General features: G+C 42.0%; 13 protein-coding genes across 13 annotated transcripts; 5 read left to right on the forward strand and 8 right to left on the reverse strand.

Moving 5' to 3' along the window:
• Positions 1–219: 219 nt before the first annotated feature.
• SJAG_01569 (fungal protein) lies at positions 220–843 on the forward strand (the record flags this gene model as incomplete). Its single annotated transcript, XM_002172783.1, has 1 exon — positions 220–843. The coding sequence occupies one exon, from the start codon at positions 220–222 to the stop codon at positions 841–843; it is 624 nt and encodes a 207-aa protein (XP_002172819.1).
• An 88-nt stretch (positions 844–931) lies between these two features.
• SJAG_01570 (GPI inositol deacylase) lies at positions 932–4,322 on the reverse strand (the record flags this gene model as incomplete). Its single annotated transcript, XM_002172784.2, has 4 exons — positions 932–949; positions 1,032–1,656; positions 1,711–2,137; positions 2,183–4,322. 4 exons carry the CDS (start codon positions 4,320–4,322, stop codon positions 932–934), a joined length of 3,210 nt encoding a protein of 1,069 aa, XP_002172820.2.
• A 269-nt stretch (positions 4,323–4,591) lies between these two features.
• SJAG_01571 (phosphatidylinositol 4-kinase Lsb6) lies at positions 4,592–7,388 on the reverse strand. The gene has a single exon (XM_002172785.2). It carries the CDS (start codon positions 7,045–7,047, stop codon positions 5,119–5,121), a length of 1,929 nt encoding a protein of 642 aa, XP_002172821.2. The 5' UTR covers positions 7,048–7,388; the 3' UTR covers positions 4,592–5,118.
• On the reverse strand, positions 7,333–9,014 carry SJAG_01572 (SUMO-targeted ubiquitin-protein ligase subunit Rfp2). The gene is made up of 2 exons (XM_002172786.2): positions 8,328–9,014; positions 7,333–8,274 (listed from the first exon to the last, which is right to left on the reverse strand). Exons 1-2 carry the CDS (start codon positions 8,347–8,349, stop codon positions 7,682–7,684), a joined length of 615 nt encoding a protein of 204 aa, XP_002172822.1. The 5' UTR covers positions 8,350–9,014; the 3' UTR covers positions 7,333–7,681.
• On the forward strand, positions 8,053–10,657 carry SJAG_01573 (WDR70 family WD repeat protein). The gene has a single exon (XM_002172787.2). It carries the CDS (start codon positions 8,694–8,696, stop codon positions 10,473–10,475), a length of 1,782 nt encoding a protein of 593 aa, XP_002172823.2. The 5' UTR covers positions 8,053–8,693; the 3' UTR covers positions 10,476–10,657.
• SJAG_01574 (homoaconitate hydratase Lys2) lies at positions 10,533–12,707 on the reverse strand. Its single transcript, XM_002172788.2, has one exon. The coding sequence runs from the start codon at positions 12,649–12,651 to the stop codon at positions 10,618–10,620; it is 2,034 nt and encodes a 677-aa protein (XP_002172824.1). The 5' UTR covers positions 12,652–12,707; the 3' UTR covers positions 10,533–10,617.
• Positions 12,708–13,052: 345 nt separating this feature from the next.
• Positions 13,053–14,775, reverse strand: SJAG_01575 (tRNA isopentenyltransferase). Its single transcript, XM_002172789.2, has 2 exons — positions 14,414–14,775; positions 13,053–14,352 (listed from the first exon to the last, which is right to left on the reverse strand). Exons 1-2 carry the CDS (start codon positions 14,675–14,677, stop codon positions 13,267–13,269), a joined length of 1,350 nt encoding a protein of 449 aa, XP_002172825.2. The 5' UTR covers positions 14,678–14,775; the 3' UTR covers positions 13,053–13,266.
• SJAG_01576 (translation initiation factor eIF2B beta subunit) lies at positions 13,181–16,356 on the forward strand. The gene is made up of 3 exons (XM_002172790.2): positions 13,181–15,239; positions 15,298–16,174; positions 16,224–16,356. Exons 1-3 carry the CDS (start codon positions 15,017–15,019, stop codon positions 16,294–16,296), a joined length of 1,173 nt encoding a protein of 390 aa, XP_002172826.1. The 5' UTR covers positions 13,181–15,016; the 3' UTR covers positions 16,297–16,356.
• SJAG_01577 (glutamyl-tRNA amidotransferase beta subunit) lies at positions 16,210–18,607 on the reverse strand. The gene is made up of 2 exons (XM_002172791.2): positions 17,795–18,607; positions 16,210–17,706 (listed from the first exon to the last, which is right to left on the reverse strand). The coding sequence occupies exons 1-2, from the start codon at positions 18,191–18,193 to the stop codon at positions 16,588–16,590; spliced, it is 1,518 nt and encodes a 505-aa protein (XP_002172827.1). The 5' UTR covers positions 18,194–18,607; the 3' UTR covers positions 16,210–16,587.
• Positions 18,608–19,793: 1,186 nt separating this feature from the next.
• On the reverse strand, positions 19,794–21,230 carry SJAG_01578 (fungal protein; the record flags this gene model as incomplete). Its single annotated transcript, XM_002172792.1, has 2 exons — positions 19,794–20,941; positions 21,194–21,230. 2 exons carry the CDS (start codon positions 21,228–21,230, stop codon positions 19,794–19,796), a joined length of 1,185 nt encoding a protein of 394 aa, XP_002172828.1.
• A 1,023-nt stretch (positions 21,231–22,253) lies between these two features.
• Positions 22,254–23,899, forward strand: SJAG_01579 (chromodomain protein 2). Its single transcript, XM_002172793.2, has 2 exons — positions 22,254–22,856; positions 22,902–23,899. Exons 1-2 carry the CDS (start codon positions 22,698–22,700, stop codon positions 23,718–23,720), a joined length of 978 nt encoding a protein of 325 aa, XP_002172829.1. The 5' UTR covers positions 22,254–22,697; the 3' UTR covers positions 23,721–23,899.
• Positions 23,876–26,691, reverse strand: SJAG_01581 (Las1-like protein). The gene has a single exon (XM_002172795.2). It carries the CDS (start codon positions 26,600–26,602, stop codon positions 25,148–25,150), a length of 1,455 nt encoding a protein of 484 aa, XP_002172831.1. The 5' UTR covers positions 26,603–26,691; the 3' UTR covers positions 23,876–25,147.
• SJAG_01580 (60S ribosomal protein L32) lies at positions 24,378–25,986 on the forward strand. The gene has a single exon (XM_002172794.2). The coding sequence runs from the start codon at positions 24,453–24,455 to the stop codon at positions 24,885–24,887; it is 435 nt and encodes a 144-aa protein (XP_002172830.2). The 5' UTR covers positions 24,378–24,452; the 3' UTR covers positions 24,888–25,986.
• Positions 26,692–26,866: the final 175 nt, after the last annotated feature.

Raw genomic sequence — 26,866 nt, forward strand, 5'->3', positions numbered from 1 at the left:
TTGTTACTACCGCCAAAACTCATAACCTTAATTACGCGTGTGAGGCTTAATTCATTTCGCGACGCGCTTTCCACCGCTTTTCATTTTCGTTCGAACAGAAGGAAGAACTCGGTCCATCACTTATTTTTGCATATTGGGTGCTTCCACAGCCAAAATGAGCCTTAGCTTGTGGTTGCTTCGTTGAAAACAGAATTCCTGGCTTTTTTAGTAAAACTCAACATGTTCTCGGCGAAACGACTCTGGAACTTGAGTTCGTTTTTTGGTAATGGACGGTCAGCTCGATTTATCTGCAAATCATCGAAATTAACGCACAATTCTGTGCTCTCGTACATGAAGTACGCAGAAGAAACCGGCTTGTCAAAGGCGTCAACTGTTTATCAAGGAACATTGTTTGAGTACATTATACAACACACCTTAAGTCGACATGGCTTTCAGTTGAAACGTTGTGGTGGACGAAATGACCGGGGAATCGACTTGCTTGGGACTTGGACTTTAAAAGGACTAGTTCCTGTAATAAACCCTGTTGCCATCTCGTGTAAATGCTTAAACCAAGCACTTGGCCCACTTTATGTTCGTGAGCTTGAAGGCTCTCTCTCTGCAAGACCAGAGGGAACCATTGGTATATTGGCCGGCCAAAGTTCTTTCACAGATGCTGCCATCAAAACATTAGCAGGAAGTAGTTTCGCCATGGCTGCGTGCGGTGTTGTTGCTCAAGATTTGAACAGTTACATCTACCAGTTTCTTTGGAACGAACCAGCCGCAGAATTATTGGGAAATCTTCGCGTGTGTCAAGTCCACAATACGTCAAACTCTCCTCCGCCTGTTACCTTTCTCCGCTCATGAGACGAAGAAAAGGCTGTTTAATGATTCCCTCCGTTTTGTGTTGTGCTCTCTCACTCCTTTATGATAAACTAAAATGAAACTTGATAAATCAACATGAGTTTACATTCTAAAACAAGGAGCGTAAGTAGGTTTACGTTATGTAGAGGTGAGTCGCTAAATAAACTGGGATACGTCGAGCGTAGTCTCACATGGGCGGACCTCGGTGTATTAATGAAACATGAAAAAGAGGGATTGTAACTTTTTGTCAACTTGTCGCGGCGGCGGAAGTCTTTTGCATAGAGATAGGTTATCCACATAAAGTAAAGACCAACGACATTGTGAATAAGGTAGGGTTTCTCTGCTCCGTAGATTAAGGAGTAAAACGACAAGAAGTAGAGAAGGAAATTGTTGAGACACAACTCTAAATCCGACATTCGTGGAAGCATCCGACCCGTTCGTTGAATCTCAGTGACAAGGATAAACGGGATAATAGAGAAGAAATTATGATGGGTAGGAAAGGGAATATACCAGTGCATAGAAACATTCCGAATCCAGACAAGAATGATCGGCATATCAAAAGGCACTAAGTGGAGCATTATTACAAGCAAACTTAACGAGAAGTTGAAAAAGCTCCATCGCCTCCGAACACTGGGTCCATATTCACAACACTCTGCAGCGTACAGCGCCTTGGCAGTAGTGCAAATTTGAGTTAAACAGGTAAATAAGTAAGCAAATTGAAAAGGAACGACGGTAAGCGAGACCGTAAGGAGGATTATATTCGCAATGATGCGAAATTGAATGGTTCGCTTGTTGCATTTGAAGACATTGTCTCCCCTAACATGTTAGTTGAACGTTATACTGAAATAAAACCGACAAAAAAAAACGTACAAATCTGTTTCTTGGGTTAGTTGTTGTATATTTTCTTTCGCCGGACTAAAGAAAATGTTTTTAAAAGACCGCCTAAGCTTTACAAAAATACGGATTAAGAAGGAGACACATTTCAAAATCACAGTCAGCAAGAAATTTAGCGAAACGGAAAAGCCAATAAACACAATGGTCAAAACAGGGGCCAACATCCAGACCATTGGTTCCTGTAAACCAAACACCAGATAGTTTTGTTTCCAAAACGCGGATCGGGAATTAATGGCGGAAGCCCTCCAAGCTGCGACAGCATTGTCGGCATGTTCTGCAGAAGCAGTCGTAGCCCGATAACTCATTGACAAGAAAACAGTCAACAAGGAAACTACTGCTAGCAGCTTTATTAGGCCTCGACGAGCAAATAGCTCAAGTGCTTCCAAAACATCACTGAAAGAACCTGTCATTTTAGTTAGCGAATAAGGAGTAAAATAGACTCACGTACCTCCTTTATTAAAGCGAGTAATTTGGTTTCTTAAAACGTAAGCGAGAATAACGAAGGGAAAGGAAGCCAGTAGGGTTCTGTAGCGCATAAGCAAGCGCCCCATACTTCCATAGTAATCTGGTTGTATCCTCAAGAAGACATGTTGATACTTTAAAGGATTCATGTAAAACTCCAAAACGAGTGACTTATTAAATATTGTATCCACGTTGTCAATAAAAGGCGAAACACCATGCATAATAATGTCTGCAGATTTTATGTTTGGAAAATAGCGAGATTCAACCGGATTTTGTAGTTTCTGTTTCATAAATGGTGCAAAGAGAGCCGGCACACCATCGTCTATTTCATACTCAAGCGTCAGCTTATAACTGAACAATGAGCTTTGAAGGCCGGTAAAGTGAAATGCCGAGAGTAAGGTGTTGTTCGGTGAGAACTCTAGTCGCTCTCCAACTGTTAAAAGCTTTAAGACTGAACTGTCTATGAGCGTTGGCTTGAGGGATAATGGTGAAAGGAAACCTTCCAAAAATCCTTCTCTTCTTTCAAAATTACGATCATCAATCAAGATAAAATCATAATCAACTAGATCCTTTGACTCCGCTGACAAGTAATAAAACACACCTCCGTCATGTGGGTGCTTAGTTTCAAACGTGGAAGCTGGATACAGTCGTAAAAATTCATTCTTTTCATGGCAAAGGGCATTAATACCAAATTCTGTATCGTCGCTTCCAGGGAAGCTCGAAGAGGGATCCAACTTACAGAACTGTACGCGAACATGCGAACCTATGTCCAATGATTGGTCAGTGAGTAGTTGAAAAGATTGAAACTTTCCATGTGGTAATGGCACAACAGTTTTCTTTTTGTTACTATCGCCAAAATGGTCGAATGTGACATGTGCAACTTCACCCAGATATTCGGTGTCTTCGGAATAGAGTAGCATTTCTTTGAGTGGGTCCTTCTTGTTCAGAAACAAATCGTTTCCAATGGAAGCACCATACACATAGGTACGCCAGAAAAGGGCACGCCGTTCATCCAAAGGCTTCGTACCACCAGGAAAGCGAGCGTCAGTAACTGCCAATAATCCGCGGCTAACAACCTGACGAAAGCGTTCACACCAAGCCATGGCTTCATGATCCACTTCTGCCCAAACAAATGGTATACCGGATGTAAAAATTACGAGACCATTTGTAGGAGGTACAAAGCTTGAGATAGCAGAGTATTCTGGAACAACTGTAGTATCGAGGCCTCCGCCTCCAATTGAAAGAACAAACACATCAGCTAGAGCGTTGTTCTCTGGTGGTTGTAGAAAAGAATTGGTCCAGTACTCTTTTACCGAATCATAGAATTCAACCAAGTGACGGTCAATGGGAAAAGGTGCCATTGTGTGTGGAGCTGAGAGTGTGATGATTGTGTTCACCGACCCCTTTACATAGTTGTATAGGGAGAATACGGACTGCGCAACCATTCCTCCCATTGAGTGGCCCAGGAGAATTACTGAAGTTGGATATGGCAAATCGTCATCAGGAAAGGAGGACCGCGTTCGCGTATCAGGATAAAGAGAAAGGATGTAAGCAATCGCATCATTAACGTATTCGGCTTGATCAATCAAAGTTTGCCCGTGGAATGCCGAGAAATCCTCGTTAAAATCTAGAGTGAAGAAGTCTAGGTTCCGCTTTCCAGAAGCAATTGCCTCGTCGTAAGAAGCTGAAAGTAAGTCTGCAAACTGGTGTGCTACATCCGCTGCAAAGGCGCGGACCTGTTTGTAACTGCCGGCATTTCCAGGAATGAAAATTATTGGAATGCCCGAGGGCTCTGCATTTTCGATTACGCTTTTTTCTCGGTAGAGATACAGTGAATATTTCTCTGAAAACCTTGTGTACCGTTCATCGAAGTCGTGTATTCGAGCATAAGAAGGCCACACGGTACTAGTCTCACAACTATTCACAGGCTGGTGATCGACAAATGAACGGAAGACGAGAAAAAGAAATACAATAGAGAAAATACTAATGGGGAAAGAATACCCTTTGAAAAAGGCACTTAATTTAGTTCGCTTTTGTTGGACATAACTTCGTTCTGGAGAAGAAGCTATAGACTCGTTCGACGGAGAAAAGGTCCCATGATCAACTTTCTCGTTCACTGTGTCCATAATTCAATGAGAAGATAAGTAATCTTCACTTTTAATGGACTTTTTTGTCGTTTACGTGGGCTCTTTTCAAACTCAATAGTAATGCCAAACACAATTGGTAATTCCAAGGTTCTATACACAGTAACTGGAATAGCCTTGAAGGATGAACTATGAATAAACGAAAAATCACCTTAGTTACGCATGCGTTTAGCTTTTTTTGCTGGTTTCTCAAAGTTGGAAGAGGAGCTACAGACACGAACGTGTGTACGTCTCAAGGTCTGGTTGACGGAACCCACGAGACCGATTTGAGACGTAGAAGTAAGGAATGAAACGATTTGATTATGATTTTAATGCAATTATCGTCTATCATTAGCGGGATGGGTGGTTCTATTCATGGCGAGTTTTTAATTTTCTTGTTGACAAGAAAGCAATTTTAGTGAAATACAACGCTTTATTAAATTACATTGACCAGTGTAGAGGACGTTTTATTACATAAAGCGTTAAGAAGAAAAAATGAAAGACAAGAAAAGAAAAAGAAAAGAAATAAAAGACAAGACGAGACGAGAAAAAGATAGACGTATCAAAAGATTGAAAATTGAATGTATGAGTCGCAGGGTATGGTCAAGAAAGGATTAATGAAAAATGAAATAAGAGTTTCCAGTGTCAAACCTGGGTCGTTGAAGAAAACTGTGAATACAGGAAATCGCAGCGGGAAGGATATCCGAGGACAAATCATTGAAGATGCAGGGTATGTTAGAAAGCTCGAGGGTATCAGTGACAGACGGCAACGTCTAGTGGCCTTAAAAGCATTTGGAATTTAGCAAGTCGTAAAAAATGGGTAGTGTGAAACGGGCTTTAACCGCTCAAAGATGACAGTACGTCGTTCAGGCTTACTTGAAGCCACGGTGTTCCAGCTCTTTGTTCGAGAATGTTTTCGTTTCCAGTCCTTTTTTGACCCCTTTCCATCCTTCATGCCTTTCAGGTTGGTTTCTGAGTTCGAAAACCCATGCGCAGGAGTCGGTGCAGACGTGGAAAAAGGAGTGGAAAATGTGGCATAGTTTCGCAAAGCAGGTATTTGAATACTTCCGTAACCAACCGAATGAATCGGAGGCGTAGGGTGCTGAAATTCGTCAAGAGCCGCATCGGGTAGTGATATTTCAACAATCTCATCCACGACATAAAACGGCGAGCATTCACATAAGTGGTACACATTGCTTCCAGGGACCTTTAATGTCTCAACAATGTTGTATGCTTGGCCTTTTAATAACGAAAACTGTCGTCGAAACATTTTGTCCTCAAAGTCAGAATCCTGACTATGTAACTGGCGCATCTTAACGTAAAGAGTGTTCCACCAGTCCTTTGAGGTGAGCTTGTTTAGAAAGACCGTGCGAGTAAAGCTCGAAAATGGCTTTCTCAAAAAGATAGAAGGCAGCGTCAGCCAGCCGTGAGGATAGGAACGCCATTCATCTGGATGCTTGTAAGGAAACGCAAGTGAGTTATCGATGGCTCCAATATGAAAATGGGGTAAGTCGTCCTCAGTAAGTGAATGATGGTTAGAAATAGGATCATCTTGATGCCGGCATTCAGGTTCAAAACAAAGAGAAACCATCCAGTTTTCCATATTTCTGTCTGTATTTCTCATTAGGTAGTCCAAAAGTACCAGTTTTTCAAGTTCGAGTGAAAATCGCTCGCAAAGCTCTTCATTCCAGAAGTTTGTATACCATTCGCCCTCTTCAGCAAACGATTCTTCACTCGAGGTGGAAGCCGCATACCCACTTAAGGAATTCAACATCGATTTAGGGACTGGATGCATGCGAAAGAACTCGGATGCGGTATGGTAATTCCGCAGAAAAAGTTGCAAAGAGCCAATTTTGTCGGGCAATGGTTTCTTGCCAGACAAAAACGCTTTGCGTTCAAAATAATCATAGTTAAAAGTGGGAGATGCAAGCCACGTAATATCCGTGTAAGGAACAATGTGAAGTCCAAGACTACGATCCAACAAACAAGCAGCAGCCTCGGATATGTAGCTCAGATTGGGAATAAGACAGCTTCTACCAAAGAAGCAAGGGAACATTGTCCGATGGAACCATTTTGTCCATTTGGGATTCAATCTGCCATAAGGTTCTTCATTTTTAGGTTTGAAGATGCCTATAATTTCACCGCTCTCTTCCAATGTAAAATACGACCCAGAAGATCCCTTTTTTATGAGTAGTGGATACACTCCCTGACGAATAGCAAGTTGAATGGAGCGAAGCTTTTGAGCGAAATCTGGTTGATTGTAGCATCCATGATTCGGGTATGTAAGCTCTACGTTGGGAAGATCTAACAGGTTCGGAGGTGCTGTAAAAACCGAATAAAATATCGGGGGTATAGATTTCTGCGAACGTTTATGGGATTTTCGTTTCAGCTTCAGGGATTCCATCAATTGTTTTCCCCATCTTTCGAGAACCGGATAGCTGGTGAGAAGAGGACTCCGTTCGCCTTCACTCGTATTTGGCGTGGAATTGGTAGGCGCAGGAGGAATAGAATGAGTTTCTGAAGTAGAGTCCGTAAGAGGCCATTCCTCGCGCTCTTCCTGATGTCCGGTTCCTTGAGAATACAACTCTGTAGAAGACTCTGATAAGTGTAACACTAGCGGACGTCTTTCTGGTGTCTCAACGTCATTGGGGAATGGTTTCAATGGAAATGGGTGATATGAAGCGAAATGGTTTTCTACAGCCCCAGAGGCAGAATTTGGAAGCAACATGTGTCAAATAATTTTCTCCTTGGTTGTATTACGGTCAAAATTCACATTAGAAATCAGCTTGGACTTGCTGGCGATTCTGTTCGCCAATTCACCACTCTTGGTAGTGGACACGATGAGACTACCAGAAATTCTTGATTCGGACGTGGAATGTTTCGGTGAAAATGTAATCAGTAGTATTGTTGTAGAAACGTCTCATAGAATAAGAGCAGTCGTGCAAGCCGTATAAGCGAAATGTTTACTTTTCAAATGTCGGAAATTTATAATACCTAGACTATATAAAGAATGGTGAAAAGCAATGATGTGAGGAAGATACTTCATTAAGGAGGTGGGTGAGATCTATAATAGTAATAAGAACCGTGACTATTGTAACATGGCTGGAAGGAAGTTAGATTTTTGATACCGAAATGAAAAGGTAAACAGTGAGGGAGAATGAGAATGAGAATGAGATTTGTTTAATCGGATGAGTGATGGAGAAAGGAACACAACAGCCGTGATGTGACACTGTAAAATTTGACGAATTTTGAGTATGAGTTAGAATGCTCACGTAAACGGAATGGTGAGCAAATATATTGCGATTTTCAGAATGGCGCCGTCTTTTCAGAGGTAGAAGCTTTGCACATTCCCCGTAGACTTACTAGAAGTACAATGGGAAAATAGCCTTACGAGTTATTCTAGCTCCACAATGTGGAACAACGCAAGATCCTGCTTTACGCCGGTAAGGAGCAGCGCATTTTGAACAGTAGACATGCCCACACTTAGTAGCAAAGACAGATACATCCTCATTAGAGACCAACTCCTTTTCACAAGCCGGACACACAATTGGAAGTTCCTTTTGAATGTTTACCGAATAACCAACATGTGCGGCCCTAGTAGTAGTTTTTTCTTTTGGCTTTGGAGCAGCAGTACGTCGAAGTCGTGAATTAGGAAAGCGAATAGCTCGGAGGATGCGAGCCTGTTCGCTCGTTAATCGTGATGTGAACGACCGCGGCCGTTGTTGCTCCATATCAGACGGCTGATTGATAGCCCGAAACCTTGGAGCTGCGTTGTTTTGAGATGTCTCGACTTGCCGTGAGGGTGGAAGACTGTTGACATTTTGAGAAACTCGTTCTTGCGTCAAGTCGTAATATGCAACAGGAGCAGTATGCGTACTTGATTCCAAGATTTGCGGAGCGTCCTCCACCGTCATATCTATAACCGTAACTCCATGAGGCCGTTCCCTTCCGGGCACTGAAATAAAAGTTAGCACGTCGACGTCGTAAAATCTAACCATGGATACATACGCTCCAACCCATCGATATTCATGAAACCGCTAACATGAACAGGAACTGTTTAACCTTCTTTTCGAACGAGACAATACACGCAATCGAGCAATGGACGGTAATATGACTTTTTGGTGGACAACAAACGATGACTTCTTACCCATGCAGGACGAGGAAAACAAAATTGTCATTCAAAAATAGAAGCGCAAAACGTGAATCGGTCCTACCATTTATTCGGATTGAGCTATTAGTACGAGTACTAGAGGTGGCAGGTAGAGTTCTACGTTCCCGACAAGAAATCCGTACTGAATTTTCATCATCAGCGTTATTAGCCACAATTTTTGGGCAAACGTTGGCTTCTTTAGTTTTAGGTTGTTTTCTCTTTAAATGAGAATGAGCTCCTCAGATGAGAATGCTGAAGTATTTGATGGAATGGAAGCGGCTATTCCTGCGTCTTTTGGAAAGCAACAAGTGAAACAAAATCCACAGCTGCTTCTCAAGCAATTTGAACGTAACAAAGAACAGGACGAACTTTGTTACAAAACCACGATCTCTAAGGAACCAATTTCTCAAGAAAAATCTGATGACGATGACGACTCTTCAAGCAGTGATGGTTGGTCAGACGAAAGTGATGATGAGGATGTTGGTGTCCCCAGTTCTCATGAGTTAGTTCTTAAAGAACATTCAAAATGTATCACTACAGGCACGTTCGATGTTTCGGGTACTCGATTTATTTCTGGCTCGCTCGATAATACTATCCGGTGCTGGGATTTCCATGGAATGGATGCCTACAATCCGAAGCCCTTTCATGTTTATGACCCGGCTAATATTGATATTGAGCGCTCAGGTCGATATCCTGTAGTGAAACTTACAGCATCCCCAAAAAATACGATTCTCACCTTATACTCGCATTCTAAACCCATGGTGTTAGACACAAATGGAAAGGTGCTGGCAGATTTTGTAAAAGGTGATGCATATATTCGTGATATGTTGAACACTAAAGGACATGTTATGGAAATTACGGATGGCTGTTGGAAACCACAAAGCTCACAGGTGTTCCTGACTTGTAGTGCGGATAGTACAGCTCGTATCTGGGACGTTGAACGGACGAAGTCACAAATTCAAGTATTTGTTCATCGTACGGATGCTGCTGCAGGCATTTCACGGCCACATGTGTCGGCTTGCGCTTGGAATCCTTCAGATGAAAACCAAATTTGTACTGCTGTCAACGATGGTAGCGTTCATTTTTGGGATCTTAGATCTCGACTTTTACGACCCTCTTCGAAAATTATGCATGCTCATGCACCAAACACTAATGTGCAGTCTTTACTCTTTACAAAAAGTGGTACCAAACTGCTCAGCAGGGGCGGTGATAATCTCGTCAAGGTTTGGGACACCCGGAATATCAAAACTGCTCTTGCTGTTTCTTGTGAGCTAAAAACGCCCTCTTTTGGTTCCAATGCTATTTTTAGTCCAAATGAAAAGCTTGTTCTTGTAGGCAATTGTGCCTCGAGTTCGGAAGGATGTTTCTTAAATGTATTGAATGCCGAGGACTTGAGCTTACATGCACGTCTGTCGTTTGCTTTGCAAGGATCTTCAGTTGGAGAAAGCAGTATAACATCCATTTCCTGGAATGATCGGATCAATCAATTGGCCGTTGGTATGTCTTCCGGTGATGTTCACGTACTGTTTTCGGCAATGGAATCCCTTCGTGGAGCTAAAGACGCTGTACTTAAAGGACCAAAAACAAAACATATCGATGACAATCTCACAAATACTGTTTATATCAATGCTTTGGATGGCTCAGGAGGCACATCAAATGGATTGGGTTTGGTTGAAGAGACAAACGAGTCCATCTCAAGTTACTTTACAAACGCGCGAAAGCGTAAAAATGAAGCTAGGAAAAACCCTATCCTGTCTCGTCAACCTCAAATTGGTCGAGTAAGCGAAGCAATTGATGAAGCATCAGTCCCCTTTGCTAGTATGCGAGATGAGGATCCCCGTGAAGCGCTTTTAAGATATGCTGAGCTTGCTAAAAAGGACCCCATCTTTACAAAAACATACACAGAGACACAACCAAAACCAGTGTACCAAAACGTTACTGAAGCCGAGGACCTCCCGGATCCTCAACGCTCAATCCGGAAGCGACAAAAATCCGAAAAACCTTAGCATAAAACCCCAGACACACTCAAGTAACATGTTTGAATAAAACATCTTCATAATAAACAGAGCAATTTCTATTTACTTCAAAAAGGGGAAGTCTAGCAAGATAGGTATCAAAAAGATTAAGTGTTTTTTAAATAATTAAGTTTTAGGCGGAGATTTGATGCTTCACCCAGCCCTCAAGGCCGCCTCTGATGAAAAGACTTTGGACGGATTCACCAAGTTGGCCAACAGTCCATGTCCAAACCTTGTTTTCAGTGTTCGTTACGGTGATGGTGCTATCGCGAACATTCCATTCAAGCTTCCAACCGGTACGGACAGTGGGGTCGTTGTTAGACTTAAATGCGTCGCGAAGCTTGGAGACAAGTTCAGGGAGTTGAAGAGCAAGAAGAGCATTGTTGATAGAGTTTCTCTTGAAAATGTCACTGAAAGAACCACCGACAACAAGAGGTATGCCTCTAGACAAAATGGCTGTAGCGGCTTGTTCTCTGCTGCTACCACAGCCAAAGTTGAAACCACTCACAAGAATGTCACCGGGCTTGGTAATTTGACCAAACTTTTGATCGTAATTTTCCATGCAAACCTTAGCCATATCCTCCTTTGTCAAATCTTCACGGTATGTGTACTTGCCGGGATAAATACCATCGGTATTCAAGTTATCGGCATCACAGAAAACAATCTCACCGGAAACCACCTCAGGGAAACCGTCAAGAATTTCAGTCTTAGAGGGGACAGCATTGCTTGAACCAGCAGAAGAAGAGGCATCAGAGATAGACTTAACAACCTCACCCTTGACTTCTTCAAGTCCAGGGAGAGAGGCAATTTTACCAGCAACAGCTGAGGCAGCAACAACAGCAGGAGAGGCGAGGTAAGCAAGAGACTCGCGGCTACCCATACGACCCTTGAAGTTACGGTTCGTAGCACTAATACCCACTTCGCCGTCCTTCAGCAGACCAGCACCCAAACCGATGCAGGGGCCACAACCATTGGGTAAGGGAATGGCACCCGCATCAAGGAGCGCTTGCCAGTCACCATTCTTTTTGGCTTCCTCCTGAACAATGGTAGAAGCAGCACCAACGTAAAACTCAACACCGGGTGCAATCTTCTTTCCACGAACGACCTTTGCGGCCTCGTGAATGTCAGATGCACGGGCATTAGTACAGGAAACAAGGTACGCTTTGTTTACCTTGATGTTTTTCTTTTCGAGTTCGTGTGCTGGGTTGAAAATCTTGACAGAGTTGGGACCAGCGACACAAGGTCTCAAACTACTCAAGTCGAGGACAAGGTTTTTGGCGTAAGCAGCACCAGCGTCAGGACGAAGAATGTTCTTTTCAATGGACTCCAACAATCCCTTGGTGATGCGAGGGTGGTTGGGTCCAACAGCACGAAGACGACGTTCGTACCACTCAAGTACCTTGATGTCAACAGGGAAGAGACCAGACAAAGCACCCCACTCAGTGGTCATGTTTGCGATTGTCAAACGAGAATCGACGCCAAGCGTCGAAACGCCCTCGCCGGAGAATTCGACAGCATGGTTCAATACCTCATCGTGGTTGAACGCACCGCACAAACTCACAATGACATCTTTACCGGAAAGACCTTCAGGCAACTTTCCAACAAGCTCTACACGAGCGACAGGAGGAATCTGCCACCAAGTTTGACCAGTAGCCCAAATAGCGGCAGCATCTGTACGCACAATAGGCGTACCAAGACAACCAATACCACCATAGGTGTTAGAATGAGAATCACTGGCGACGGCCATGCTGTTGGGCACAGCATAACCCTCCTCGACCATAATTTGATGGCCGATACCACGTCCGGCAGGATAGAAGTCAGTTCCCTGTTGTTCAGCAAACTTGCGAATACTCTCGTATTTGCGCAGATTTTTTTCGCTCTTGTTTTGAACGTCATGGTCAAGGGTCATTACGACCTGGCGATTGTCAAAAATCTTTTTGGCACCAATGCCCATGAACTTCAATGCCACAGGCCATGAATTGTCATGGGACATGCAGTGTTTGGGCTTGATGGTGACATAGTCACCAGAACGGACATATTTGTCAGCGGGAAGATCCTTGGCAAACTTTTGAACGATCTTTTCAGTAACATTTTGAGGTACTGACTTTGCCGTAGAATAACTACGAGCAAACCGTGGAAGGATTCTCACCCTGCCAAAATGATACATTTGTGCTCTGGTCTCATTTGCACAGTGGTAGCGCGGGTTTATTGTAGTCGAGGAAGGGCGGGACCAGATTCAGCCAATGATAGCACAGATATTTTTATAGTCAACGCGCATCTCAAAATTACTCTACGAGTTGGTTGTCGGCTTATGATTTTGAGAGCATCTTGGCCATTCGTGTTTTCTGTTGAAGTTTATTGGTTTAAGTTTGATGTGTGTTTTTTGTTTTTTAATCTCGTCTGCAGATAGAAAGAAGGTTTTAGTTTGAGAGTAATATTTCAGTCGTTTCAGTGACAACAAGACCTGTAAATCTAGCAGCCTTTGGTGGATATGCGTTTCAAGTACGAGCAATTGGAGAAGCTGGTGTACTTATAGCAACCTAGAATTAAGGTTAGAAATCCATTTGTGTGAAATAGCAATAGTTCGTGTATTTCTTACTATATCGACATTTATTAGATTCAAAATGTCTTTTCTATGAAATGTATGCGTTAATAATATAATGTGGTTGCAAGCAGTGAGATCCGTGTGAGGGAAGGTGCCAATGAGAAACAGTATATAGCATGCAAATTCTGGTGAATGTAATTATTTTATAATTAGGATTGGCCTTGATTCCATTCTGGTTTAGTTTTCTTCTGAATTGCTTCCTTCTACGGAGGGCTCTACAGAGGTGCTACCTTTTTTATATTGAGACAACTGCTCCCGCTGCGTCTTCCGCCGAACAAATTGTCTGTGCCTACGACTCGCCAAGTGGATGGACCATGCCCGTTCACCTATGGCTACAAACGGTGCCCTCCGTTTGTCTAGACATGTGTCGCATACAAATCTTTTGTGTAAATCGTTGGGATCAATTTTGAGCCTACCGCGTGCTTCTTCATACAGTTCCTTTTGTTCTTCAGAAAGAACAATGTTAGATGCAGTGTTTTCGTTGAAAAAGTCCCGAAAGATATCGCATGCATCAGACACTTGGCGCCTCCATTGTGTTAAGTCAGTAGAGTTTAACACATAGAATAATACAGAACTTGAATCGCGGTCGTGAATCTGAACAGCCTGAGGAAGGAACCGATTCTTGATCCACTTTACTTGTGATTTTGCATATTGACGAGTGGAAATCTTCATACGGTCAACGCCGGAAGCGAATGACTTTTCGGTTCTATCTTTTAACCACGGGATAAACTCCTTAAAGCCAATACACTGCCATATACCCCGAGTAGTATCTGGCTCAAAGTTCCGACTTTTTGCTAGTTCGTGATACTGGAGAATCTCATTCACGAGTCCGCGTTGAAGCATCGCGTCAACCCTGTTGTCAAGACGATCCGCCAATACAGAATAATCGCACCGAGGCCAAAAAACAAGGGTTTTGTAATGAAGTGCTAATTCATTCTTTTTTTGAGAAGCATAGAGATCACTTGGGCGTTTTCCCGTGTGAAAGAAGATTTCAAGACTACGCCGAATCTTGCGACCGTCTTGTGGATGCCACCGCTGTGCCATGACAGGATCGACTTTTTCTAAATAATCTAACATGACTTGAGGGCTTTCGTCAAGTATAAAAGCGTCTTTATGCTTTTCACTTGTGGTGTCCTTACCAGCTGCTTTTTCAATTACATCGATATCAGATAACGTTGAGTCTTTAAAAAGAAGAGATTGTAAATAATAGTGTGTACCCCCGACAATGACAGGAATCTTACCTCTGGCATGCAAGTCGTCAATCTTCCAAACTGGTTAGTTTTGAGCTTCATGAAAATAGTCTTTTCTATTAATTCTAACGTACCACCCGTCTTGCATCCTGTTCAAACTCTGCCACACTGTATTCTTTGTTGAAGTCCAAAAACGACATCAAGTGATGAGGAACACCTTGGATCTCCTCTTCGGTGACTTTATTGGTGATAATATCCAGACCCTTATAAATCTGCATCGAGTCTGAGTTGATAACTTCTGATGCAAAGCATTTTGCTAATTCTATGGACAAGTCTGATTTGCCTGCACCAGTCGTCCCCAGGACGACGCATACTGGTTTCATCATACACTTAAGCATGAGCAAATTGTTACTGCCAAGAATGCATCAAATGTAATTATTGGTGGTGAGAACTGTTACTCGTTCAAAGTCTACGCCCACGCAAAAAATAATACCAAAAAAAAAAAAAAAGTTTTGTGAACAGTATTACTACGAATCTGTGCTAAACAACATCGATAACTGAGTTTAAGCTGTAGAAGTCAATCTACGAATATTTACCGTTGAATAAAGCAAATGCGCGTCTTTTTGCTAGAAGTACTGTGAATACTACTACCACCACGAAACCTTCTTTCAGCTTCACCAATCTAATTTAGACTTTACAGAAGATTGGCCGTAAAAAACGGTTTAGAATTCACAACTATGGCAGATAAAGCTCTTCAAAATATTGAACATAGTTACCCAGCCGTGAGTAATCTCATTGCGAGATTGAAGCGTCGCCAAGTGAAAGGTGCTTTTCCAGTAGCTGTTGAATCGGCGCTTGTTATGCGCCAGGTTATCTCTCAAACAAGATGGTCAACCGTGGATCAGTTGTTGCAGATTGTTCACACAATCGGTAATAAATTGGTAAAGGCGCAGCCTACAGGTATGTGTTTTTCGTGTGCTATGGTTATTGTGTTCATTCGTCTGCTAACCATTTGTAGAATTTTCATGTGGAAATATTGTTCGCCGTGTTTTGAGAATTATTCGGGAAGAGTATCAGGACCTTTGCAAGGCTGCAGAGGATTCGATTCAAAAAAGTGATTCAGACGCGTCTCTTAAGACGATGATATATAAAGCAGAAAGTGAAGCCATGAAGATGCATGAGCCTATCTCTAGTCAAATGTATTCTTCTATGCTTAACTTACTTGGTCGGCCTACAACCGAGTCAAGCACTCGAATTCCCGGCGACTCACGAGTAATTGGAGGTATGGATATGCGAGGCGCCATCATTTCTGGAATTCAAGAAGTGATCGACGAACTCGATAAAATCAACACCGATATTGAGGTTCAATCCATGGATCACATTCATTCGAATGAAATTATCATGACACAGGGTTTTTCTAAGACTGTGGAGGCTTTCTTATGCTATGCTGCGAAGAAAAGAAAGTTTTCGGTCATCATTGCCGAAGGTTTCCCCAATGAGCACAGTGAAGCCCATTCCATGGCAAAAAGACTTGCGAATGCGGGTATTGACACGACCGTGATTTCAGATGCAGCCATCTTCGCCATCATGTCTCGCGTGAACAAAGTCATTTTAGGCACCCATGCTATTTTGGGTAATGGTGGCTTGATGACCAACAGTGGTGCTCAATTAGTTGCTCAAGCAGCTAGGTACCACGCTACTCCTGTTGTGGTTTGTTCTGGTATCTACAAGTTAAGTCCCGTATACCCCTACGACTTGGAGTCAATCATTCAATTATCCGCTCCTGGAAGTATTATGCCGTTTACGGAAAGTGAGCTCATAAGTCGAGCCGATATTCTGAATCCCTACTACGATTACATTCCACCCGATTTGGTTGACCTGTTTATTACAAATCTGTACGTTATACATTTTGCTACTTTCCAACGTCTTACTAACAAGTATTAGCGGAGGATACCCTCCATCCTATCTTTACCGTATTCTTAATGATACGTACGACTCCTGTGATACCATCCTTTAAGCCATCATAACGATTGTTTAGTTAGATTAGAAAAATAAAAGAGGATTGTTTTGGGTCTAATTGGTGTTCTTGTTTACCTTTCTATCTATCATTGCAATAAAAGTAAGTTTACTGGAAGTAGTTTGCAAAAGGAACGATCGTCCCCATATTCCGAATCCCAAACCAATTGTAATGTGTAATCCGTATTTATTTTTATTCTTTTCAACCCTTAACCTCTTTTAACGAGTTGTTTGTTCAATAAATTAATGTCCTCGACCAAAAATTCTATACCGAGTCCCTTTTTTATGTAAGTTACTTGCTGGAATTTTCACAGAGCACCGTATTGTTGATGAGTCGTTTAATTTCATCAGGCTTTGCTTTTCCGGAGGAGCGTCTCATCACATTTCCAATGAACCAATTTAAGACACCGTCCTTTCCCACCTTCAAGGCATTCACCTTGTCACCATTGGCTTGGATAAGTTCATTCACCAAATCCTTTAACGTGTTTTCATCAAACTCCGCGTTTGCATTTTCATTTACAAGCTTGTAAATTGAGTTTTTCTTTGGATCCTGAACAGCAAGCTGAAGGATATGCTTAGCAGCGTAAGCTGAGAGCGTTCCATTTGCGAGATTGCCCAAAAGAAAAGCGAGATCAGCAGGTGGAATAGTATCCAGGTCACGTTTCTCGTCTGGAGCATTGGCACAGTCGCCGACGTATTCATTCACCAACCAAAAAGGGATGAGTTTTTCTGCCTTCAGTTGCACATCCGGGGACATAGAAGAGGTGACCTTTTCCAATTCACCGACTAAAACTTGATAGTAGGAAAGGCCGTCTTCCGTTTGCAAAAGAGCTTTAGCGTCTTGAAGGTTAAAATATTTCTTTTGCAACAATGTCTCAAGAAGCTCATCTACGGACGGTCCAATACTCTTACGTACGTCATCGACGTACGCAGAAGTAAGAGTAATTTCAGGAATGTCAGCTTCAGGCAAGTACATGTAGTCTGAAGGGCCACGCTTTTTTCTAAGAAAAACGGTAGCGTTCTTCTCAACATCGTAGGAACGCGTCTCCGGCACGGGAGAGGATCCATTGTTAAGGAGCTCAATTTGTCTCTTGGCTTCAAGCTCACTTGCAATTTCAACATATCGAATAGAAGGTAAATTCTTCAATTCGACTGTAGCTAATTGTTTAGTAGGATTTTCGGCACTTGCAACAGATACATTTACATCACAACGCATATTTCCCAATTCCATTTTCGCGTCCGAAACATTTGCAAGTCTAAGGATAGTCTGGAGTTTACGAAGGAAACAAGCGGCGTCATGAGGACTATGGAAACAAGGTGCTGTAACAACTTCAATCAAAGGCACATTTGCTCTATTGAAGTCAAGGAGAACAAGATCCTCATTCAACTCGTTAACCGTCTTTCCGGTGTCCTATAAAAATGTTAGTATTAAATTAGAATGAAACGAAACAAACAAATGAACACGCAGAAATGCGTCACTCATTTTAAGCAAAACATACCTGTTCCAATTGGAGACATTTGATTTCCACAAGTTGATCCTTCTCAACGCCATCCAAGGCGGCATTTAAACGAACGAAACCATTCGTTCCTAATGGTCTTCTCTTTTGAGTAATTTGGAATCCAGCACGTTGATCAGAATAAACGTAATGTTTTCTGTCGAACTCCAAAGACGGTGCAATTTCACAATTACATACCAGAGCAGCCTTTGTTGCAAGACGAATGGCTTCTGGGTTGACAATGGGAAGAGTTCCTGGAAGCGAAATATCAAAGAAAGACACAGCAGAATTAGGAGCCTTATGATTTTCGGCCAGTGCTCTAGAGAATAATTTCAACTTTGTAGACAATTGAACATGAACCTCCAATCCAATGGTAATAATCCAACGTGCGAGAGACGACATTTAGCAAACCTTCCTATATAACTCGTTGTTTGAACAAAAACCGATAAACAGGTATACTTTTAAAACGTATTTTGTGTTGAGCAATGCTAGATTTTGTATTTAATTTTATTTTTGTGGTTTGCTCTGTATAACTTCGCGGATGAGCTAAATGGAGAAAAAGTTTTCATAGCCGTTTTTCTTTCGACCAAATGAAAAGTCAATAAAGCCTGTACGGCTTCAAAAAAAGACGTAAAGTAACAAACAGCATCATAGAAAGTTGTTCATTCATAATGCTTTACCCAAAGCCAGCTGCCAACAAAAATTGTTCTTTAAATGACAACATTTTCCCAAATGCTTCTTTGTAATTTACATGACCCAACCTGCAATGTTTAGGTTCATAGCAGAAACTGGAGTAATAAACGACTCTTCTATAAATAGCGAAACGTGTATTACCACTCTGATAAACGTTAAGATATGAACACTAAATCGTTATCAAGAACTGTCCGAACTGCTCATAATAGAGCTGTTAGAATAACTTCCGTCTTAGATTTGTAAATGTACATAGCTATAATTCCGTGACCTAAGTTTGTTATGAAGAAAGTGAATAATAGAATACGAGATTTAAGAGGATTTTGTCCAACAATATACCGTGTGCATAAGAAAACTTTTACAAAACATTTGCTGAATTTTAATATATGAAACAAACTATTGTATGAGAACAGAGGCGGTCAAGCCGACAACGTGCAATACAATTGTTGTACTGCATTGTTAAAAGTAAGACTTGAGTATTCGTTTTGATTCAATAAGCATTAATTGCATGGACTTCCTATCTAAGTCGTCGGCTACTTGTTAGGTTAATTGGGTTAGATAAATTATTTCAGCTCGCTTACTCGTATAGTTAAATTTCATGAAGATAGTAAAACGAGTATAGGCAATCGATGTAGTACATCTGTATTAATTTTACACGCTTCCTTGTTAAACGATAGACTTTCAGTTGTGCAGGTGCTGCAATATTGCAGAAGGAGTTAGTAGCACTCATTGTTTAATGAAATATGAACTTGAGTTAATGTATTTATATGAACGTATACACTGTAAACGGGGTAAATACCAATTCAATTACATAGCGGTTCCCTAAATATAACGTATAATCACTGTTTGCTATGAACGACTAATCTCTACAAAAAGCATTCCCTCAGATGGAAATGCTTGATACTACATCTATTCCGTGCCATGGGTATACCGCACATTTGCGCGATTGCTCTCAGTTAGCGAGATAATATTTATTCGGTGCGGCATGAAACCTCTCAATGTCTTAACTCATAATAAAAAAAAATGTGATAAAATACAAAGTATCTCAAAAGAACTTAGCACTTCTTGGACTACAACAAAATAATACTTTTGGTTTGTGTGTTCGACAAGTTCGTTTTAAAACAAAACAAATTGTTCCTGGTAAAGACCCACTGAGAATGTTACAAGTCAGTTTCTAATACTACATCACATAATGACACATAATCATCATAAACATCATAACTTATTAGACTCTTCAAATAAAAATTAAATAATACAAGATACTATAGCAATTCGAAATTAATCGAGATCACTAATCGCAATTAGATGCAGCTTAATCCGAAGAGTAAACGGCGGGACCAGCAACAACGTGCTCGTTAATAATGGAAAGGTTGTAAGGAGTAAGAGGAATAGCCTCGTCAACAAGAACAACGAAAGCAGTACCGTTGACAACCTGTTGAGTAGCGTTAGGGAACACATAAGCAGAGGGGTGCATAGCAACACCGCTGCTGTTTCCAGTCATGTTCAAAGGTGTGTACGTAACGTTAAGCTGGGAAATCCAAGCAGCGTAACGGGGTTGGCTAGCAGAAGTAGTAGTGACATAAGAGCTGTTGGGACCAACGCCGTGGCCGGGAGTCTCCCAGATGAAGCTAACAGATTGTCCAGGGACAGTCATGGAAGTGCGGTTCGTGGAGACAGCAGCAGGGTACATGTAAGTTCCGTTTTGGAAACGAGGGTAAGAACCGTTAGAAGCGTTTGAGACAAAGTTGGGCGAGACAATGCTCAACTTTGGGAAGTTTTGCCAGGCAACACGGCTGTTGTTGGCAGGACAAGAAACGATGTAAGGAGCAATCAAAGACCAAGCAAATGATTGAGGAATACCAGTCTCAAACCAGACAGGGTAAGGGAACATGCCACCGAGTTGACGAAGAGACATCTCTTGTCTAGCCTCAGTACTAATGGATTGCAACAACAACGTTGCAGCAGCACCAGAATTCATGTGGGCCAAGAATCCGTAGACACCGGATTCAGACCACTTGGTGAGATGCTGGGCAAAGGTAAGGTACTCACCAACACTGGTGAAGTTGAAGTTGTAAGTACAGGCCTTGGGGGCGCTAGGGCCCAACATGTTGGAAATAAGTTCAGCATGGCCAATTTCCTGTTGGGCCATGAAGCGAATTAAGTGTTGGTAGTCTTCATTGATACCAGCTTGTTGGAACTCTTGCTGACTGAATGCGGTAAGACCCCAGTTGAAGAGATCAAGTTCAATGTACTCATGGTACAGAGCGAGTGTGAGAGATTGATAGTCAAAGTCACTCAAAGGATGGTAAACGGGGTTAGGCTCCATGGGAGCAACACCACCGGCAGGAGTGTAGTTTGCAGGCATAGATTGGTTGCTGTAGGATCCTGTAGCATTGTAGGTCCAGTTACCAGCAACGTTTCCAGTGCCGTTGAAAACAACACCTTCATCAGCACGGGTACCTATTTTGGAAGTAGCATCAGCGCTCTTCTTGAACAATCTCGTTAAGGAGAAAGCTTCAGCGGCTTGAGGTACCACAAGGGTAGAGGCGGCGAGGAAAGAAAGAAGATTAGCAAGCATTGTATTTTTTTTTTACCACAACGATTGCTATTCACGTCAATTGCTAATGAGCCATGAACTTACATTGTCCATTATATAAGACTTGGTTTCAGTCTACGTCACTCTTTGCGATATTTGTTCTTACCAAAACTTACACTTACCGGTTTTCTCATAATACTCTGAATCATACATTTTAGGTAACAATGAGTCATTTACAAATAAATACGTTGAAAGCATGAAATTAAAAATGCACACATATCGCATGGTGTCGCAAATATGCGCCTTTCGCCAAGTTTGAATCGCGCCAGCATAGTTCTTCTTTCGCTATGCGTTTACGAGAAACAAAGCTAGTTGTAGTGAGATTTAGTGTTAAACTTTTATAGACTGAAGTCCGTATTGATAGATTGTGAGTGCATCATCCAGCATTTGTTAATAATTGGGAATGTGTATTTTTCTTATTAAATCCTTCATGACAAGAATCATTTCCTTGCCCAGTTAAGCGAACAAACATCCAATCGAAGAGGGACAAATGACCATTATTAGCTTTAAAGCTCATCACATGAGTAGGGGTGGATGCGTCACTCGTGACTAAGTTGCCGAACAATCAAATGAGCTTTCTCTGCGGTAATTACACTTGACGAAGCTTATAGCGTAAATGATGTGTTCATATATGTAGTTGGGTCAATGAGTTATTGGAGGTTGATGTTACAGACTATCGTTCAGATGATGAATGGGTTAATTGATTAAGACGTAAATGGATCTCGAAGTGTCCGTGGAGTGATTACTACATTAATGAGACTCATCATAAACTGAAAGCATAATGAATTTGGCCATCTTTTACGAGTACATTACAGCAAATGTTGCATATGAATCTCAATGTTTCAGCAAAGTATCCGTAACGACCTCATACGTGCTGTTATGATTTAAGGATGTCAGAGAGTAGCATCGCCTAGTATATGAGTATAATAATAAAGAGTAAATGGATTATCAATCTATAGAAAACTCTTGAATTCGTATCTCTAGTGATTCAATTACCAAAAAAGTAGACCAAATAAATACTCTTCGTTTCTGTTAAGTTATATATTCATTAATCAACGACCGATAACAAGACGACCTAGTTTAAAAATTTGATAGAGTACAACGATGTGTAATATCTATCTTTAACATCGAATTTTCAATTGTTGTTTTTTTTTTTTTTTTTTTTTCAATAAAAAGCAACGAGAGATAAAAACTTAAAAAATCAAATAAAACAGGAAAAAAAAGTAGGACAGCTTGTACTAATTTCTTTGTCAAAGAAATCAATTATGCACCCCTAAACTCTTCGTTTTACTTTCGTTTTCATTTTACACGGGTAAATTTCTATGTTATGAAACCCGACTCCACTGCTGTGTCAGACTTTTGACATCGGCTGAAGAAGATTACTGGCAACTTCCTTGCTTTAATAGAATCTCAAAACTTTATTGTTTAATGTAATTTTGTGTCCTCTCCCTGCATAGCTCAATATATGGTCTGGAGATAACAAGTTTTGTGTTTTTTGGTCAATTTTAGCAACCTCAATTGTGACAATTCAGAACATTCCAAAAGGAAAACTGATTCTATTTCCCACCTTTTTTGAACCCGTTAATCTCCAATTTGTTTGAAGTTCTCGCCTCTTAAGACATGGTGCTTGAACATACACCGATTTTGAAAAAAAAGAATTCAAACCCTGACAATGCTACACGGAACACAAAATCATCCTCCAACAAACAAACGGTCACATTTGATTTACCACTTGACACACAATTAAGCAGCCAGAGTTCGGACGAAGAATCCCCAAAAGTAAGAATCGTAGAGAGATAATGAGGGAATGACCTAACCTTACAGAAACAATCAGACTCTGAAAGTTCGTCGCCGTCATCATCCGATAATGCTGAACCAATAGATGTTGACAAAGAGGTACCCGAGGCTTCCAATAGTGCCGAAACCGAAAAACAAGTTGAACTGAATGCCGACACTGCAGATGATAAAAAAGAGGTTGAAAATAGTAAGGAAGAAAAAGGAAAAGAAGCAGACGAAGAAGAAGACGATGACGGGGAATACGTGGTAGAAGCGATCTTAAATCACCGACCAAGTTTTCGAAAAGGATGGGGTTATGACTATTACATCAAATGGGAGTCCTATGATGATCCCAATGATAATACATGGACACATGAACAAAACTGTGCTGGATGTCAAGACATGATTGATCAGTATTGGAAAAAAAGAGGCGGAAGGCCGGACCCATTCCCCCCGAAGAATTCATCAACAAAACGCAGAAGGAGCTCGAGCCTATTGACTACTTCACGTCGATCTAGCACGTTGGCCAGCCCGAAAACCTCAAAAACCTCCAAACGAAGACGGCTGTCGAACGAAAGGACCAAAAAGACAACCCCCCCTCGTACTCGCTCATCTTCGGCATTGATCAAAAGCTTCTCATCCAGTTCGTCAGATTCGGAGGACGACTTTAAGCCACCAACTAGACGCAAAAGTTGGGAAGATATGGTGGAGCGTGTTGAGGCAATTGAACGTTTACAGAACGGAAAATTGATTGTTCGACTGAAATGGACTAATGGACATTCTAGCCTTCATGACAACGTTGTCGTTTATGGAAAATGTCCAATGAAGGTTCTGTCGTATTATGAGCAACATTCATCATTTGATTAATTGTATGTGTGGTCCTATATACAATGAATAGAATGGCATAGGGTTAGGTATTCAACGCTTGCACGAGTTATTGAATTGAAGGCAGTGAAGTAAATTTACAGAACCGTTAGGTATTAAACGAGTGATCTGCTGACGATGCTGTTGAAAAGGAGATGTGTGCAAATAACTGTTTTATTAACATTTTCTACCGAAATTGAAATTCTGCTTCTATTGTCGAGGAACAAAAATAAAGTTTTCGGCTTAGCGATCGCTTCAAAACCTTATTTTCTGCTGCGTAAACAAATGTCAGAACCAGTTAAAGCGAAAATCGTAATATATGGGAAGGGATACTGTTTTGATGTGTGGAGAAACTCAACTCGGTATTATATTAATCGTTTTTTGCACTGTTTTCGGTTTAAACGGCTAAAAAACTTTTAGTCAAATTCATTTATTTACCAAATTGGAGCCGAACGATCAGCAACAACAAGGTAGAGTGAGCAGGCTTACCATAATTACATGTCTGTCTTACTGACGACACACGTTTCACTGTTCTGGTACATGCAGCACTGCTTATTCCTTTAACGAGTTACAAAATATCGCTAAACCCCAGTAAATCTCGTTATCCGGTTTTAGGGTTTTTTCATGCTCGTTGTCGCCACGACAACGAGCGCCCGTCGGCGAAAAAGCAGTCACGTTTCAAATAGGTTCTAGCAAGAAGGAAACACGAAACCTCCACCACACACCAGGTCAAGTATGGCTGCCGTCAAGATCGTCAAGAAGCACACTACGCAGTTCAAGCGTCACCAATCTGACAACTTCAAGCGTGTCAGTGAGTCGTGGAGAAAGCCCAAGGGTATCGATGGCGTCGTTCGTCGTCGTTTCCGCGGTACCATCCGCATGCCCAAGATCGGTTACGGCTCCAACAAGAAGACCAAGTACTGCATGCCTAACGGTTTGAAGGCTTTCCTTGTCCGCAACGTTGCCGACGTCGAGCTTTTGCTCATGCAAAACAGACCTTCGCTGCCGAGATTGCCTCCAACGTGTCTGCTCGCAAGCGTGTCGAGATCATTGAGAAGGCCCGTGCCTTGGGTGTTAAGGTCACCAACGCTGGTGCTAAGGTCCGCTCTCAAGAGTAAATGCAAACATAGTCATTTATTCTTGTTCAAAAAATTTCAATGTACATCATAACGGGTTGTAGCGAAGTCGAAGTTCTTGGAAAAATGGGTGGTAGGTAGTGAAGGGTGTGGATTGTGAATGATGTAGCTGCGGTAGAGGTACGTCGATGTTCGCTTTGATCCCCAGGACATGTTCTCTGTGTTCCAAAACTCCCTGCAGAACCTGTGCGGTATTCACATTGATGCGACGGAGGGTACCTGCTTAAACAATGATTTCTTCGTTTCTTACATAATACAAGCACAAAGAACCTTTCGCGGTGAAGTTCTTCTTTTTTAACGAATGACTTGTCCGATAGGAACAAGCTCTTCAGGACCAATTACCCATTTTCGGTTAGCAAAGACACGGACGCTTGCATCGTTTTCAGACGACGGTGCGGCAATGGATGACAATCGCTGAGAAAACTCGTGCACTGTCTGTCGCATCTGTTCAATGGTGACGTTCGCAGCGTCGTTAGTGCCTTGCTCGTTTTCATCTGAAACCACGAAGTGGATTTGATCGCCTCGGAAAGCACACAGAGGCTTGTAGCGTTTCTCCAGTTCTTCGTCCAGCGAGACCAGATCGTCGATAATAATTCGAGTGTAAGGATCGCTCCGTTGAAGGCATGTCTCTAAAACGGACGCGAGTTGCGTCTGTGTAAGTGTAGCAGACCGGGCCCAAGGTTGATCAGTGTAAGCTTCCGCAACCAAAAGACTGTACCATTTTGCATAGAAGGAGAGTGCACTACGCGTTTCTTCATCCTTTTCTTCATCTTCTTTGGACATCTTTACCCTTGTCCAAGGGTCTTCTTCCTCGGCCTTGCTGTATTCGTCGATTTCCGACCACAGTGCACCGATGAGTCCGGGAAGGAAATGCGGCTGTTCTTCGGTAATTGCTTGGATCAACACGATCCACAGCTTTTGTACGCTCGGGAATAACCGGATGTCATTTACTCCCGCAGGAATCAATGCTTTTTTTTCCAGGAAACAGTCAATCACATACTGAAGATTGGTTGTTTCGAGTGCGAACGTTAAATCATTTTGCAACTCATCGTTGACAATTGAGGCAGGAATGTAGGAGAGCCGGGTGTTAGCAATAGTAATAATAGAGTCTACTACAGCGAGGGCCCGTTTCACATAGCGTTGCTGGTTCTTGGATTTCAGTGTCGATACATGCAAGTGACTTTTTCTCCAAGTACGCCAGGTTTTAAGCAGCTGTGCTATTTCAGTCTGTACTTGGGTCTTTGCCGTTTCATTCAACCGTTCCGTTTCCTCTACATCTTCTGGCTTGACAGAAGCTGTCACGATCCAATAATGCTCGTAGAGCCATTGAAGCGCTCTCTGGGCAGCAACCCGTAAAACGGGCAGACTAGGAAGTTCCTCATGCGTGATTGCATGTCTAATTTCTACAAAAAAGGCAGGGAGTCCAAGAGTTTTCGCGAGAGTTGACATAGGGATAGCAAACTGTGATTGCTGAATAGGATCCAGTAAACCGCTCACAAATCGAGACAGAGATAGAGCGAGGGAGAGCCGTTGGGAAGGTCCTTCAGTCAACAGAGCCATCACCAGTTGAGATGTTGACTCGACTGAGTGTGGAACTCGACCGCGAGTGGACCAAGCTCGAACAATTTCAACACCCCGGTACAAACTTTGAGCCTCCGGCGGTTCACCTGTCCCGTCTTCCGCGTAGAAACACGACATCAGGTACAAAAACTCTGTTGTCGACCTCCATGGCACCACCTTGTAATCCATGAGCTTGGCTACAGGAAGGAGGATGCAACGCGTCCAGCTGGAAAATAGTTAAAGTTAAGGTTTGTGGGGAACAGTCACGTGTACGCTGCTTATATTATAGTGATCATGTGGATGGAAAGCGAGAGCATTGGAGTAATCCTGGGGTAAGAGGCTACTAGCTTTGCCTTTGCGTGTTTGTTTTATTAATTTATTTTTTTCTAATTTATTTATTATTGCTAGTAGTAGTACGAGTATACACAACTGTATATATTGTACATGCTTTTT

This window comes from Schizosaccharomyces japonicus, assembly GCF_000149845.2.
Source record: "Schizosaccharomyces japonicus yFS275 unplaced genomic scaffold supercont5.3, whole genome shotgun sequence".
Lineage (NCBI taxonomy): Eukaryota > Fungi > Ascomycota > Schizosaccharomycetes > Schizosaccharomycetales > Schizosaccharomycetaceae > Schizosaccharomyces > Schizosaccharomyces japonicus.